The sequence below is a fragment of the Ahaetulla prasina genome, chromosome 9 (assembly GCF_028640845.1).
Source record: "Ahaetulla prasina isolate Xishuangbanna chromosome 9, ASM2864084v1, whole genome shotgun sequence".
NCBI lineage: Eukaryota > Metazoa > Chordata > Lepidosauria > Squamata > Colubridae > Ahaetulla > Ahaetulla prasina.
Genome location: NC_080547.1, coordinates 10,927,051 through 10,944,461, shown reverse-complemented (window position 1 = coordinate 10,944,461; position 17,411 = coordinate 10,927,051). Strand labels below are relative to the sequence as shown.

At 45.2% G+C, this 17,411-nt stretch overlaps 1 protein-coding gene across 5 annotated transcripts in view; it reads left to right on the top strand.

Annotated features, from left to right (window-relative positions):
* DIXDC1 (DIX domain containing 1) overlaps positions 1-17,411 on the top strand; it is a 52,065-nt gene that overhangs the window by 9,742 nt on the left and 24,912 nt on the right. For 2 of the 5 annotated variants that reach the window (XM_058194575.1, XM_058194574.1), the window contains exons 1-5: positions 799-944; positions 10,930-11,059; positions 11,920-12,045; positions 13,869-14,118; positions 15,257-15,367. In XM_058194575.1, the coding sequence (XP_058050558.1) occupies positions 828-944; positions 10,930-11,059; positions 11,920-12,045; positions 13,869-14,118; positions 15,257-15,367 (734 nt within the window). In that variant the 5' untranslated portion in view covers positions 799-827. Of the gene's footprint in view, positions 1-798; positions 1,201-10,929; positions 11,060-11,919; positions 12,046-13,868; positions 14,119-15,256; positions 15,368-17,411 lie in introns of those variants that run through there. The other 3 variants (XM_058194577.1, XM_058194576.1, XM_058194578.1) reach the window with 3 other exon arrangements.

The following is a 17,411-nucleotide window of genomic DNA, read 5'->3' as shown; positions in this document are numbered from 1 at the left end:
ATGTTACACTGGGAGCCTATGCACCAAAGACAAATTCCTTGTGTGTCCAAGCTCATTTGGCCAATAAAAAATTCTATTCTATTCTATTCTATTCTATTCTATTCTATTCTATTCTATTCTATTCTATTCTATTCTATTCTATTCTATTCTATTCATCGGCACTGCATAATCTCCACTCTGATCTTGTGTGCAGCTCTGCTTTTTAAAAGTCTAGAAATATGCAGAGAAGAGTTAAGAGGGCAACTCACATCCCCAAGATTGCTGGGAGAACCAAACTTCATTTAGCTCTTTCTGTAACTACTCTGTGAGTTTGTGAACCGTCATTTTAAATTACTGGTACTGTTTTGTTTTTAACCCTTCACTATACTATTTCAGTCATGTCCGTATTAAAAACAAAACGCACGCACGATTTTTTACTGCTTGATTTCCATTAAGCTGGAACCCTATTTTCCCCTAGGAACGCCCCTTGGTATTGTGTAAATTCAAACCACGTGGCCCCCGGTTTTGTGGGATTTATTAACTTAACTAAATGAGATCTCCCTTGCAAAGTGTTCTGAAGTTTGTGTTTATAAATGAAGAGCGTGTTCTGCTTGGGCTAACTTTCAGCTTTTCCTTCCAGAGTTTCAGAGTGGGAAGTCCTGTTAACCTTTGGGCTCCTTTTAATTCTTATGTGTGTGTACGGCTGTGTATATATATATATAATATATATTTAATGCATTTCCCTTTTTTAGCCAGGCCACTTTGGCCCTCCCCCCTCCTCGCCCTCCCCTCCTTCCTTTAAGTGCTCGCAGCCCCTGCGTGGAGAGAGGCCGGCATACTCTGGAAATATGTTGCAGATGTTTTTCCCGTCTCGTTCCTGGGACTTGCAGAAGGAGCTGTTCGGCTCTGCGGGAACAGATCGGGAAGGCATCTCCCAAGCGGCTGATCTCCTTGGAGCATGCCCAGTAAGAGCCTTGACCCGGGGTCCAGCATCCCCTTTGCAGTAAGGGGCTGCCTCTAAGGGACCCTGGGAGAGGTTGGCCATCAGCTGTGCAGTCTTCGCCTCCGGTGGAAGGAGGAAAACGGGGGTCTTCTCCAAGGCAGGAGGAGTTGCTCAGCGTGAGCCAAGAACTCCATGCTTGGGGTGGGAAGGCATTGTGAAAAATGCTTGCCTGCCAGGCCCGGGAGAAACTGTGGGATGTCGCGCAGGAGAGCTTAGAGGTAAAGGATGCTTCGTCTTCGTCTCCAGGCGGTGCTCCCGTTCCTCTGGGGCTCTGTGGGGGGGAGGGAGATGTTGGACGCGGGAGAAATTGGAGGGAGAGGGGTGGTGGTGTCTGCGGGCTGGAGTGGAAATGCTGGGCAGTTTGGCTGGTGCTTTGCAAAGAACCATTCATTTTGATGAGATTTAAAATCGACCGTTTCTCAAACTTTACTAACTTTTTAAGAGATGCAGACTTCAACTCCCAGCGTTCTTTGCTGGCTGGGGAGTTCTGGGGGTTGAAGTCCAGACATCTTAAAAGTGGCTGAGTTTGAGAAAAAACTGGCTTAAATAATTCTCAGCTTGCTGAGTGCGGGAGATGGAACTGTAAACTTTGCGGTAAGGTTTAGTACTCCTAATGTTTGGAGCTTCTAATGAAAGCAGAAAATTGGTGTAATAAGAGGATGGACAAGTACTCCTTGATGTTTGGATTCGGGTTGATGACTTTTGTTTGCTTCAACTTTTGTTTAAGCAACATTTTTGGAAAAAAATCCCCTATGAGAGGGTCCACGGATGATATTCACCGATTGGTGTCAGTAACCTGAGTCTAGTTGGTCTCATGAAGATGTGGTTGTCTTATTTGTTGGTGGCCAAAGCCAAGTTTTGGAAGAGGTTTGGGAAACCATGTGACGTTTGCATGCCTGATTGTCTGAAGGGAGTTCCCATCCAGTTCTTAGATAAACTATCTAAGAACTGGATGGAATTGCATGGTCTGTCCACACCAAAGGATCATAGTTTGATGTCAGGAATGTGCATTTCCCAGAAATACAGAAAAATTTGGAGTGCCCAGCAAGATGGGAGTTGTCTGGAACTGTGCTTCATGATGTAGGTTGAAGAGCCAACTTTCAGTTGACTTTGTTTCAGTGGGTTTTTTCCCCCCAATCCAACCCAACCCAACCCAACCCAACCCAACCCAACCCAACCCAACCCAACCCAACCCATGTATGCCAGTCCTGTACTTTAGACACCAGATATTCATCCTTCACTTCACAGTAGATGCTATCATTAGTCTGGCTTGTTCTGAAAATAATTTCCTTTTCTGTTGTAAGAGTTTCAAATATGGGTAGGAAATAGGATAAAGATGTTCTTATTCCAGCTTTCAAAGCATGTTTCCTGTGGAGAACTGAGGCTCCCATGACTTTAAGTTCTCTGACTTCCTGCTAGTTCCCTTAAAAATCAGCTCAAATCTTCAAAGCTTTTGGCCCCATGTGGAGTTTTCCTTGGGTACAGCATGACCCTCCTTAGGGTGTGGCCTTATTTCTCTTCAAGCTGCTGGACATTCGTGGGAGTTTTGTTCTGCATTTTAAGCAATAATGTGCGTTGTATTCCAGGCCATTTAGTTTTGCTCCTAGAAATGTATGACTTGGTAAGAATGCACACCATTAATCACAGTGACGGTGGAAAAGTGCTTTTAAGTGTGTTGTACGGCAAGGAACATATGGCTGCTGCTCCAATAATCCCCTGGTCTTGTTTTCATTCATCCCAGCCAAAACGTATTTAGGCCCTGTGGGGAATTGGGCAGCCCATCTGCGGCTGGACTTGGGAAGGCTGGTGGAGAAATTTCCTTTGTTTCTGCGTCTTCCTGCCTTCCTTTTGGTGGCTGTGGGATCCCAGCCCATCTTCGTTCAATCTCAGGGAGTCACTGAGCCAAAGAGAATAGGGGTCCCCCTTTTCTCGTTAGAAGGGGGTTCGTTTGCACCCCCAGAACGCATTTTCAGGATGAGGAGGGCAACTCCACATTAGATCATGCCCAACGATTAGAAGAAAGGTGTCCAACTGTGGCAACTTTTAAGACTGGTGGGACTTCAACTCCCAGAAGTGCCCAGCCAACATTTAGCTGCTTTAAGATGTGTGGACTTCAACTCCCAGAATTCCTTGCTGGCTGGGGAATTCTGGGAGTTGAAGTCCACAAGTCTGAAAAGTTTTGCTAAGGTTGAGAAACCCTGCTTGAGGGAAGAGATATAAACATGGTAGAACCGATTATTATTATTATGCATAATAATTATACATTATATACTATATACTATATACTATATATATATATATATATATATATATATATATATATATATATATATATATATATATATATATATATATATATATATATATATATATATATATATATAGTAATATACTACTTGCATTTTTTACCTGATTTCGATCTGCTAGGTTGGCAGAAGCTGGGACAAGTAATGGGAGCTCACCCTGTTATGCGGCACTAGGGATTCGAACCGCCGAACTGCCAACCTTTCAATCGACAAGATCAGCGTCTTAGCCACTGAGCCACCACATCCTCCATATATATATGTGTGTGTTTGTGTGTGTGTACACACACACACGTATGTATAAACACACAAACACACATATATACATATATATAGACACATGTATATACACAGATATATACATATACATATACATACACACATATACATATATATACACACAGACACACACACACACATATACACACACAAACAAACACACACACACACACAAACACACAGACATATATACATGCATACATTCATTCCTATGGAAGTTGCAGCCTGGCAGTTGAAGTCCGAATTATGGAACTGCTGATTGAGTTTATCATGCTCTTGTGACTTGGACAGTCATAAAAGGAGAAAGAAAGTATTTATTTTCCTTGAAGGGAAAAAAGAAGCACTGGATGACAAGCACGGGACGGAAGAGGCACTTAAATGGCCTTTTTGTTTTATTTTGTTTTATTTATTTATTTATTTATTGAAGTTTTGGAATCAGTGGAGATCTCTGGAAAAAGGACTCTTTTGAATCATTTCCAATATTTGGAATGGGGAAATAGTTCTGAAGGCTGGGAATGAATTGGTTGATCACAAAGCCTTTTAAAAGTGCACCCTCTCTCCTCCATATTTGTAAAGCTAGATGGATGGAAAGAGATAGATGAGATGAGATTTATCATGGAGGAGAGGCTTTTTAATGAATGAAGTTGTCCTATTTTTGGACGATTCGTTGACCGCTGCGGTATCTACCGTCTATCTTGGTCCGTTGGAGTTGGCAGCCAATACCTTTAAATCAAGCAATGAACATTTTGCAGGCAGAATTCAGCACGCCCAGGCACAGATTGATAGAGGTTGGATACACAAAGCATTTCTAAATGTTTCGTGGAGTGAAATAGGTGTATCGAAAAGATCCGATTGACAAGGCTTACGTTTCAGGGTCTGCCCGGTGTTATAAAGCGAACGCCAGAACTCCCGTTTCCCAATCTATACCGGCTTCAGGGGGTTAATTGCTGAATTCCACAGCTGAACCCAGCTTAATCCTGCCCCCCTGATTGCTTCTCCTTGGAAACGGGGCGAAAAAAATCAGAGAGAAAATGTGCCAGCTATTTTTAAATTTCCAGAACCTGTTGCTAGGCGCTGCGGCGTGCAAGGTGCTCTGGTGAAGAGAGAAACTGAGATGGATCCCTGTCGCTCTCCTCACAGCCACGTCTGACGCCACAAGAAACATGAGAACCCGAGCAAGGATCGGAGCATCAATGCTTCAAGGGAGCTTCCATGCGGCCCTTCTTTCTTCTTCCTCTTTAGAATGGGTAGGCCTGTCGCCAATTTTTAAAACATTACCAAACAACCTGTGGCCCTTTAGGTCATTGTCTTTGAGATATGCCCTTATCTGTAGAGAGGAACAGAATGACCGTGGGCAGGCCCAGAAGCAGTGGGGGCAGGAATGACTTCCGACTTCCTACTGGCTTCCCCATTGACTTTCCTTAGGGGAAGCTGGTAGGGAACGTTGGAAATTCCCTTCTTTTCCCTGTCTTCCCACCTCTTCCCCATCTTTCCCTTCTTCCCTTCTCTTCCCTTCCTTCCTTACCCTTTGCTTTCTTCCTTTCCTTTCCTTTCCTTTCCTTTCCTTTCCTTTCCTTTCCTTTCCTTTCCTTTCCTTTCCTTTCCTTTCCTTTCCTTTCCTTTCCTTTCCTTTCCTTTCCTTTCCTTTCCTTTCCTTTCCTTTCCTTTGGAGAATAGCTTGACCCCCTTCCTCCTCTCTGGGACAGCCCCTCAAATATTGGAAGCCTGCTATCCTGTCTCCCCTGGTCCTTCTCTTCACTAGACTAGCCCAGGGGTGAAATCCAAGCAGGTTCTGACAGGTTCTGGCGAACCGGTAGCGGCAATTTTGAGCAGTTCAGAGAACCGGTAGTGGAAATTTTGAGTAGTTCAGAGAACTGGCAAATACCACCTCTGGCTGGGTCCAGAGTGGGGAGGGAATGGAGATTTTGCAGTATTCTTCCCCTACCTTGCCCACCAAGACACGCCTACCAAGCCACACCACACCCACCAAGACACGCCCATAGAACTGGTAGTAAAAGAATTTGAATTTCACCCCTGGACTAGCCAGGCCCAGTTCCTGCAACCGTTCTTTGGTATGTTTGAGCCTCCAGTCCCCTTGCTCTTCTCTGCAGTCTTTCCAGAGTCTCGACATCTTTTTCATGCCTGATTTATATATTGGTCTAAAGGTATTAATAATATCTTAAAAACCACCTGTGCGTAAATGGCCTTCTGGGAGATTCATGTTCTCCAGTTTTAGTTTTCAGCGATGGAAGTTCTACATAGAAACCCTTCCCCAGGGAGAGAAAAACGATCGGATCCAGACTAGACGTAAGCTGACGTGATTCCACTTTTCGTCGTCCGCCGAGGTCTCCAGCCGTATAACGTTCCTTATCTTCATTAATAATCTCTTATTACGGGCTCCCCTTTTATCCTTCTCGGTTTCCTCCGATTTCCATGCAGCGCCAAAGCAGAATGGAACATCTGCTCGCGGTTTAACGTACAAAAGAAATCTGTAATTAAAAATGTCAAGGAAGCAAGCAACTTTAAAACTAATTCATTAAAAATGCAAAGCAGAGATTTCCATTCACGGGCAAACCCTCAGATGAAAAGCTTGCAAGCTTTGACCTGATTTGCAAGACGGGAGGATCTCGGTAATTAAAGCTCTTTAGACAAAAGGCAGAAATCGGCTGGGAGGTTTGTTTTTTTATTGATTTTTTTTTTTTTTTTGCTTTTAAAATAGTAGCAGAAAAAAAAAGAACAAAAGACAAGAGATAATTGCAGTGTAAATGCGGTACATTTGAAAAAGAAAAAAAATGCATAGAAATTGCTTTAGGAAATAAAAAATTCAACAACCCCTGTTCCCCAAAGAATAATATATTATTACAGCTGTTAACAGTGACAATTCTATATATACGTATTCAGTGTAATTATTATTTAAGCCTGCATATATTTATTACTAATACATTCGGAATACTTCCTTTTTTAACATACTGTATTTTGCATAAATTTCTTTCTTTCTTCCGCCCGGTTTTTGGCGTTTTAGAACTGGGTCTTAAGTACCGACTGGGGAGGGGTCCATTGTAATTTCAAACAGTCACTAAGCCGCTGGTTATAAACAGAGGACTACCATATCCTTACTACATCTCCAGCACAATGCTATCTTAAATCTTTTTCTTTACAAACATCATGGAGTCTCAATATATTCTAAATATCATTTTTGGGGAATCCTTGGTGGTTCTGAGCTGGGTTGCTTTCTTGAAGATGTTTCGCTACCAAACCAGGTAACATCATCAGTGCTAGAAGGGGAGTTTGCTCTCTGTCTATATACTAGCCCTGATGTTGTTACCTAATAACTTAACAAAAAGCCAACACAGTCTTGGGCTGCATCAACAACAGGGATAGCATCAGGATCACGTGAAATGTTAGTACTTCTTTGTACAGCACTGGTAAGACCACAGAGGGGATACAGAGTCCAGTTTTGGTCCCTATGATACAGAAAATATATTGAGAGTCTAGAAACTGTGCAAAGAAGAGCAAGATGGTGTGGAAGCTGGACATAGACTGAATGGTTGTGGGAGCTAGGGATGTCTACCCTATCTGTTGTGGCCTGGCAACTGCCAGCAAAGCTGGCAGCAGATTCAAACAGTGAGGAGGTTGGGGAGGAACATGGGCCAGTCCTGGAGTCTGGGGAAGGCTCTGATGAGGGCTCTGCGTCGGAGGCAGAGATGGGGCCAGGGCCATCTGACAGTTTTTAACTGCCTTCGGATTCGGACATCAGTGGGCAGAAGAACAGCTGGAGCCTGTTCCCGGCGTGTGCATGTGAAGAGCTGCCAGGAGAAGGGAACAGCTAAGGAACAAGGGTCGACTCGGGAGTAACGCCACAGGTGGACGGTGAATGGCCCCTCCCAGAGGGAATAAAGAGGAGCGAAAGAGGAGTGGAGTTTGCAGGAGACAATTAGTTCACTTAATTGGCTTGTAACTCTCAGAGACTGTTTGCCAGGTTTTGAAGATATTGTCCTGGCAGCTCCCCAAGCCAGAAAAGGTCCCTGACTGTAAATTCTCCCTTGAAAGACTTTGCTGGAGGTGAATGAGAGGAATTCACATTAACTTAAGGCCCGTTGACCCTCTTGCTATCGGAGTTGAGATCCTCTCCAGTTTAGACAATAACTTTTATTGTCGGTTGAACTTTTTTTATTCAGCAGGGATGTGGAAATAAGTGTGAAATCCGCAGTTACGCCTAATGTTTGCGAACGCATCCGGGCATGATTTTTGAAAACCCGAACTGTGGTATTTTCCTCTTTCGTTATGTGAAAACCTGAGCGATCTTGGGAAAACACAGCCGTTGTGTGGGCGCCTTCTTCACCTTCTCGGGGTGAGAGAGCATCGATGCTGACAGAATGCAAGATACATTTATTTTCAATCAAGATCCAGTCAGCCTTTTATTCTGCTCCAGGGAGCCTTAGGGAAGCACTTTTTCCGCTATATTAGCACAATTCGAGACATGCATGTGGGAGAAGTCATAAATAAAGAAGCAATTGCCCTAAATTCCCTTCCTTTTCACATCTCTTTTTATTTATTTATTTATTTTTGGGTGGGGTGGGGGGTTTGTTCCCCCCCCCTTCTGTAGTTTTCTGCTTTCTATGCATTTAACATCCCTCTGCTCTTCTTTCTTTCCATTAAATTTTAATGCCTTATTATTTCTGCCGCTTGTTAATCCTTCAGCTGTCGCAGTTGACAGATAGCTGCTTTCTCCCCCTCTGTTTTTTTTCCTTGTTTGGGAGGAATTTAAAATCTCCATTCAGTCTGGCAAAAAAAAATCCCGTAAGGGAGTTTTCCGCGGGCATAATAAGCCGCGAAGTTCTGCGGGAATTTCTCCGAAAGAGTCTCAAACTATTCATGAAAGTTCACGTCCAGACTTGGATATGTGTTGTGCCTCGCTCGCCCCCCTCTCCGCAGCCAGGCCCCTCTCATCTCCTGTTATCTCAGCCAGAGACGGATAATGAAGACGAACGGCCTGGCATGCCTCCAGCCCCCAGTCCTGGCACCATGCCCGCACAAACTGAGCAAATAAACACCTCCCCCACAGCATGTGAACATGAGGAGTATGAAGCCAGTCATGAGCTGGAATTGCCGGCAGCTGGAGGGTGGAGGGATCCAAGCTTCCGGAGAATGGAGAGGCGACATCAGCAAAAGGAAGGGAGGGGCAGGCCTGGATAAGTGCTGAGTCATGGAGCCACACCACATGGCCTATATAAAGGATCTGCTTTTTGGGCATTCCTTGAATCAGGCAAAGTCTCATCTGGTTGCTGAAGTCACACCTTGGATTCCTGCCTGCCCTGAGAACTCTGACAGGAATTTGGCAAAGCTGCAGAAGCTTCGTGGCCACGCTTGATACAGACTTCCCAGACCCGGCGGTCAGAGGAGGAGTGGGACACGACAATATGATGAGCACCGCTCTTCAGTGGGGCAGCCTCTTTAAAAGAGGAAGGCAGCAAAATTTTTAAACAGAGAGGGGTTTTGGGTGTGCAGGCAGCCCTTGACTTATGGCAGTCCCAGATTCAAACAGTGAGGAGGTTGGGGAGGAACATGGGCCAGTCCTGGAGTCTGTGGGGAAGGCTCTGATGAGGGCTCTGCGTCGGAGGCAGAGAGAGGGCCAGGGCCGAATGCCAGTTATCAAGCTGTCTTTGGAGTCCGATATCAGTGAGGCAGATGAACAGCTGGAGCCTGTTCCCAATGTGCGCATGCACAGAGTTGCCAGACGAAGGGAACAGCTGAAGAACAAGGGTCGACTTGGGAGTAAGGCCACAGGTGGACAGTGAATGGCCCCTCCCAGAGGGAATAAAAGAGGAGCGAAAGGGGAGTGGAGTTTGCAGGAGATAATTAGTTCACCTGACTTATGATCATTTTTTACACTTAGCGACTGTTGTAGCATCCTGATGATTTACGCAAACAAATTTTTTTTTATTTGCATTTATATTCCGCCCTTCTCCGAAGACTCAGGGCGGCTTACATTGTGTTAAGCAATAGTCTTCATCCATTTGTATATTATATACAAAGTCAATTTTTATTGCCCCCAACAATCTGGGTCCCCATTTTACCTACCTTATAAAGGATGGAAGGCTGAGTCAACCTTGGGCCTGGTGGGACTTGAACCTGCAGCAATTGCAAGCAGCTGCTGTTAATAACAGACTGTCTTACCAGTCTGAGCCACCAGAGGCTCATTCAGACGCTTGGCAAACAACTCACATTTATGACGGTTGCAGTGTCCCGGGGTTACGTGATTTCCTTTTGCAACCTTCTGACAAACAAAGTCAATGGGGAAACCAAGTTTTACTTTAACAACTCTGTCACTAACTGAACTGCAGTGATTCACTTAACAACAGTGGCAAGAAAGATTGTCTTGCTCTTGCGTGCTGGGGCGGCGCGTGAAAGGCTCGAAGTCCCATAAGGCGGGGCAGTAGGGCCTAGTGGGAAGAGCTCCACTCTCATTTGCATCCCAAATGTCCCTCCATGCCCCACTACTGTTTTTTCCCATTGCACCCTATTGCAGAACAAAGAGTGTTATTGGTGCAAGGTTTTCTATGGAGGGGTGTTTGCTTTTTTTAAATGTAGGGGTGCTGCTTAGGTCGGTAGGTGGAGAGGTAGGTACATAGGTAGGTAGATATATGATAGATAGATATGTAGGTAGGTTGAAGATAGGTACATGGGTAGGTAGGTAGATATATGATAGATAGATAGATAGATATGTAGGTAGGTTGAAGATAGGTAGATAGAAGAGGTAGAGACAGATAGATGATAGATAGATAGATAGCAGGTAAGTAGATAGATAGATAGATAGACAGACAGACAGACAGACAGATAGATAGATAGAGGCAGATGATTGATGATATAGACAGACAGACAGACAGACAGATGATAGACAGACAGACAGACAGAAGATAGATAGAGACAGATGATTGATGATATAGATAGACAGACAGACAGATAGATGATAGATAGATGGATGATAGATAGATAGCAGGTAAGTAGATAGATAGAGAGGGAGAGAGAAGGAGAAGCTAATGCTTTCATTACACTTGAGTGAAGTCATTTAGTGTTTTTTTTTAAATTTTATTTGCATTTATATCCCGCCCTTCTCCGAAGACTCAGGGCGGCTTACACTATGTTAGCAAGTCTTCATCCTATTTGTATATTTATATGCAAAGTCAACTTATTGCCCCCAACAATCTGGGTCCTCATTTTACCTACCTTATAACGGATGGAAGGCTGAGTCAACCTTGGGCCTGGTGGGACTAGAACCTGCAGTAATTGCAGGCAGTTGTGTTAATAACAGACTGTTTTACCAGTCTGAGCCACGTCCTTCCTTCCTTCCTTCCTTTTTTCCAGCAACAGCTGCAGTCCTACGTCACCTGGGTGAATTCACAGCTAAAGAAGAAGCCAGAAATTCAACCGGTGCAGGATTTGAGACGCGACCTCCGCGATGGCGTGGTCCTTGCATCCCTCATTGAGATCGTAGGTGAGTAGCCTCATTGCAATGATTTATATTATATTTATATTGATATATTGACCACCATTTGTGCTGTAAATGTTGTACCTTGATGAAGGTATCTTTTCTTTTGTGTACACTGAGAGCATTTGCACCAAAGACAAATTCCTTGTGTGTCCAATAACACTTGGCCAATAAAGAATTCTATTCTATTCTATTCTATTCAAAGACATTTGGATGGTTTTCGGGGCTCAGTAGCCTGGATTTAATCTGGATTAAGGGGGAGGAGCAGAGAAAGGGGGCAGGAGAGAAGGCTCCACATCACCGTTCACCTCCCGCCTGTTTGCCCTACTTACATTTCACTTAAAGGGGGGAATTCTGGGAGTTGAAGTTCAATACTGTACTGGAGGTCCTCGAATTACGGCCACAGCTGAGCCCAAAATTTAGGTTGTTAAGTGAGACATTTCTCAAGGGGGTTTTGCCCCATTTTACAATGTTTCTTGCCGCAGTTGTTAAGTCAGTAATATTCATTTATTAAGTGAATGTGGCTTCCCCATTGACTTTGCTTGTCAGAAGGTCGCAGAAGGGGATCACTTGGCTTCCCGGGACTGAATTTTGGATCCCGTGACCATGGGGTCGTAAGTGTGAAAAACGGTCATAAGTCATTTTTTTCCATGCCGTTTTAACTTTGAATGGTCACTAAATGGACTGTTGTAAGTCGAGGATTGCCTGTAGTAGCTTTTTGATGCTCCAAGAAGAGAACAAAATATATTTTTATATATTCACAGTGGCATCCTAGGCCAAGGGGGGGTTGACCACTGTCCCCCTGCCAAACTCCACACCTGCAGATTTAAGAGTTGCCCTAAAATTTGGCTGCTCCTCTCTTGCAGCTGGAGAGAAACTCAGTGCTGTGGAGGAATCGCCCACCAACCAGCAGGCCATGAAGGAGAACGTGGAAAAAGTCCTACAATTCGTGGCCTCCAAGAAGATCCGCATGCACCAGATCTCGGCTCAAGGTGAGCCTCAACCCTTAAGCCACTCACCGTGAAGGGCCTGGGTGCTCCAGTCCACCCTGGGGCTTCTCTTGCTGAAGAGAGTAGAACATGGGAGGGAGGGAGAGAGAATGAGAAGAGAGAGAGGGAACGAGAGAAAGAAAACGAGAGAGGGAGAGAGAGCATGAGAGAGAAAGACAGAGAAAATGAGAGAGAGAGAAAGAGTATGAGAGAAAGAAAATGAGAGAGAGAATGAGAGAGAGAGAATGAGAGAGAGAAAGAAAAAATGAGAGAGAGAGAATAAGTGAAAGAAAGAGAGAAAAAGAGAGAGAGAGAAAGAAGAGAGAGAACGAGAGAAAGAAAACGAGAGGGAGAGAGAGCATGAAAGAGAAAGAGAAAATGAGAGAGAGAATGAGAGAAAGATAGAAAATAAGAGAGAGAATGAGAGAGAATGAGAGAGAGAAAGAGAATGAGAGAGAGAGAGAGAGAGAGAGAGAATGTGAAAAAGAGAGAGTAAGTGAGAGAAAGAGAGAAAATGAGAGAGAGAGAGAATGAGAAGAGAGAGAGAACGAGAGAAAGAAAACGAGAGGGAGAGAGAGCATGAGAGAGAAAGACAGAGAAAATGAGAGAGAGAGAGAGTATGAGAGAAAGATAGAAAATAAGAGAGAGAATGAGAGAGAGAATGAGAGAGAGAGATTATGAGAGAAAGAGAAAATGAGAGAGAGAATGAGAGAGAGAATGAGAGAGAGAGAAAAAATGAGAGAGAGAGAATAAGTGAGAGAAAGACAGAGAAAATGAGAGAGAGAGAGAATGAGAAGAGAGAGAATGAGAGAGAAATAAATGAGAGAATGAGAGAGAGGGAGGGGAAAGAGAGAAAGAGAAAAAAAGAGAGAGAAAATGAGAGAGAGGGAGAGAGAATGAGAGAAAGATAGAAAATGAGAAAGAGAATGAGATCTTCTGAACAACAAAGTCCACTTAACAACGGCGTTACTAATTTAACAGCTGCAGTGATTCACTTAACAACTGTGGCAAGAAGAATCATAAAATACAGCAAAACTAACTTAACAATTGTCTCACTTAGCAACAGAAATGTTGAGCTCCATTTTGGTTGTAAGTCCAGGATCACCCTGTTGTGACCCAGGCCCAAGACACAATCAGTCCTAAACAAACGCATTTTATTAAAACAGCTGAGAATTACTTCATTCTCAGCTTAGTCCAAATTAAGTCCAAACAAATTCTTCATAAACAGTCCTTCAACCTTATCACAAACCTTTGTCTACTTTGGCACCCTGCCAAAGGCTTTTCTTGGCACAAGTTCAGAAGGAAGAGAAGCAGACCAGAAACAAATGCAGCAACATTGCTTTCCTACAAAGAGCCCAAGAGCCCTTGCTGCTCTTTCAAGCTTTCTGGGAGGGGCCAATCATCTCCTGGCCTTACTCCTGAGTCGTCCTTTTTGCTCTAGCTGCTCTTGCCTTCTGGCAGCTCTTTGCATGTGTGTACTAGGAACAGGCTCCTCCTGTTCCTCTGCCTCTCTATTGTCAGCCTCTGGAGGCTCCGGAGTCCATGCATCGCTCCCAGATGGCCCTGGCCCCATCTCTGCCTCCGACTCTGAGCCCTCGTCTGGGCCTTCCCCTGACTCCAGGACTGGCCCATTGTCCTCCCCAGCCTCCTCACTGTCTGACTCTGCTGCCAGCTCTGCAGGCTGCTGGCGGACCACAACTCATCCCCCTATAAGGGGTCATTACTATTGCGGTGGCTCTGGGCTGTCCTTTGTGGCTTGAACGACAGCTTCACATGCCTTCCCCTTGGGCAGCTCATGGCCATTTTGACGTATTTGTGTCTTCTAGATATCGTGGACGGGAATCTGAAATGCATCATGAGGTTGGTCCTTGCGCTGGCCGCTCACTTTAAGCCTGGATCCGGCAAAATCCCTTCACCAGGAACCGTGGAGGAGATCCAGGGGGCAAGCAGAATCTTCCTGGCCCATCACAGGCCTCGCTCGGCCATGGCTGTTGCCCAGGAGGCGGTGGCTGCCCTGGCAGAGGTCCGCCAGGATGTCTCGGGCGTGGGGCATGATGCCTTCCAGCCACACCCCAGGTACGTGATCTGTTTTTGGGATGGCAGCCAAAACTACGCTTCGATCTTTACAAGTAGTTCCCGGCTTAGAACCGTTCGCTTAGTGACCGTTTGAAGTTACAGTGGGATTGAAAAAAATGACCGATGACCAGTTCACCGTCCCTACAACGGTTACACGATTGAAGTTTGGGTGCTAAACACCAATTTATGATCGTGGTAGCATCCGGGGTTCATATATAGGAGCCGAGGTGGCGCAGTGGTTACAGTGCAGGACTGCAAGCTACTTCTGCTGACTGCCGGCTGCCTGCAATTTGGTAGTTCGATCCTGACCGGCTCAAGGTTGACTCGGCCTTCCATCCTTCAGAGGCTGGTAAAATGAGGACCCAGATTGTTGGGGGCAAATATGCTGACTCTGTAAACCTCTTAGAGAGGGCTGTAAAGCAGTGTGAAGCGGTATATAAGTCTAAGTGCTATTGCTATCCTTCCTTCCTTCCTTCCTTCCTTCCTTCCTTCCTTCCTTCCTTCCTTCCTTCCTTCCTTCCTTCCCTCCTTCCTTCCTTCCTTCCTTCCTTCCTGTTAGAATGCAGTATTGCAGGTTAATTCTGCCAATTGCCAGGAGTTCGATCCTGACCAGCTCAAAGTTGACTCAGCCTTCCATTCTTCCGAGTTGGGTAAAATGAGGACCCAGATAGTTGGGGCAAGAGGCTGACTCTGTAAACCACTTAGAGAGGGCTGTAAAGCATTGTGAAGTGGTATATAAGTCTAAGCGCTTATTGCTATTAGTCGAGAAGATTCATGTGCACAGGCTACAGCAATTAATTCCTTGCTTTAATTTCTTGCTTCCGACAAGGCAAGACAACGAAGGAAGCCAGATTCACTTAATGGCTGTGTGATTCACTTAACAACTGCCGCGATTCACTCAACAGCCATGGCGAAAAAAGTCAAAATCAGGCCCAGCTCACAATCACCTTGGTTTGCAACAGAAATTCTGCTTCTAATTCTGGTTGTGAGTGGATGATGACCTGTCGCTTTTTCAAAGTTCCCATTTGAAACCAACCACCAGATGGAGGGGAAAGGATGCAGAGGGGGCAGCATTTTGTCTCTCTCTTTGTGGCCGTTCTGCCCCCACCCCTCCTGACAGTGCCGTCCTTCTCTTTAGAAACAGCCACCTGCACGGAGAGATCGAGCGGCCGCACTGGAGCGTCCGAGCGCTCGTCCAGCAGTACGAAGGCCAGCAGAGCAGCGGCCCTTCAGAGTCCTCTTTCTCCAGGTAAGAGACGCTCCCCTTCCTCTGCTCACTCCTCCTTTGTCACCCCTGGCAACCTGGAGTAATTTCTGAGAATAGGCAAGGCCGTTCGCGGGCCCACCGGTGAGCTATGCGGGCCTTTGAGATGACGAAGCTTCCAGGTTGCATCTTTAGAGGCTCTCCCTCTCCTACCTTGTGAATCAATAAATCCACATTTGACAAAAGTCACTCGTTTCCTGAAACAGGAGAGGCCCATCCTTCCACAACTCCCGTTGGGAGACTTCTGTCGCTCAGCTCCTTGTTCCATTAAGCCCTTTTAATCTCACGTTTTCCCCACTTGGAGGAAACGAAGAGCACGGAAGACCGAAGAATTCTCCTCGAAATAATGGCTAACGCTCTTCCAGTGACTTGGGGTTTTGAACTGGGAGAGCCAATGAGGCTGTTGGTTAGGATTTAGCCATTTTCCTAGAATTCCTTGGCTTTTATATCAGAACGTGGAGAAACCCTTGACCGTGATTGATGTTAATTTATTTATTTTTATTTATTTATTTGTCACAACAGTATGATATATAAGCATATATATAAGCATAAGTATGTACTAACTATATGAAATTGGATACAATCAAAGGGAACATTAGGACAGGAACGGTAGGCACGTTGGTGCTCTTATGCATGCCCCTTACAGACCTCTTAGGAATGGGGTGAGGTCAACAGTAGATAGTTTTTGGTTAAAGCTTTGGGGATTTTGGGAAGAGACCACAGAGACTGATAGTGCATTCCAGGCATTAACAACTCTGTTGCTGAAGTCATATTTTCTGCAATCGAGATTGGAGCGGTTCACATTAAGCTTAAATCTATTGTGTGCTCGTGTATTGTTGCGATTGAAGCTGAAGTAGTCTTCAACTGGAAGGACGTTGTAACAGATGATTCTGTGAGTTAAACTCAGGTCATGTCGAAGGCGGCGGAGTTCTAAATTTTCTAAACCCAGGATTTCAAGTCTGGTGGCATAAGGTATTTTGTTGTAATCAGAGGAGTGGAGAACTCTTCTTGTAAAATATTTCTGGACACGCTCAATTGTATTAATGTCCGAAATGAGGTATGGGTTCCAGACAGGCGTTCCAAGAAATACACCCATAACAAACAAAACTCAGAGGCAGGTAGATTCCTCAAAGAATAGTTTTATTTGGATATATCATACTGGCACAGTTCTGGTGAAAACCGACTCTGGAGGTTCCTGCCAGGTAGGGGTGGGAGAGAGAGAGGGAGGGAGGGAGAGATATGGCAGGATGTGTAATTGGGGTGTAATTGTGGCTTTTTGCTACGAAGGCCCCATCATGGAGGTTATAGAGCAGAGGTCTCCAACCTTGGCAACTTTGTGGACTTCAACTCCCAGAATTCCTCAGCCAGCAAAGCTCAGCCAGGAAAACTGGCTGAGGACTTCTGGGAGTTGAAGCCCGTAAGTCTTAAAGTTGCCAAGGTTGGAGACCCCTGGCTGAGGACTTCTGGGAGTTGAAGTCCGTAAGCCTTAAAGTTGCCAAGGTTGGAGACCCCTGGCTGAGGACTTCTGGGAGTTGAAGTCCACAAGCCTTAAAATTGCTAAGGTTGGAGACCCCTCATATAGAGGACCTTCAGTGTGCCTGCGAATGTTTAAAAACAATGTTCAGTTAAGACTGCAGGAATGCTTTGCAACTCTGGTGGATCAGGAGCACATCCGAAGTACCCGAGAGAAAGTTACGGAGAGTTTGTGCATGGATGTATGGTTCCCCAGGTGAGGCTCAGTATCCTGAAAGCAATTGAGTCACAGTCCTTTTTGCGCAGTGTGTTGTGGTTGCCGGAGATGTTGAGATGTCGGCTTTGTCCTCACTTCGGATGCGCAAATAATTGCTACTGATCCTGAATAGATAGAACAGCAGTGAAATGCACTTGCCTTCGCTACCGGTTTGGAAATGTGAGCGCACATGCGCCTCTTCTGTGCAGAGCCTTCTGCGCATGCGCAGAGGGTCAAAAACGGGACATGATGACATCCCGGCGGGTGGACGGAGCCCCCTACCGCCAGCACCTACCGGTT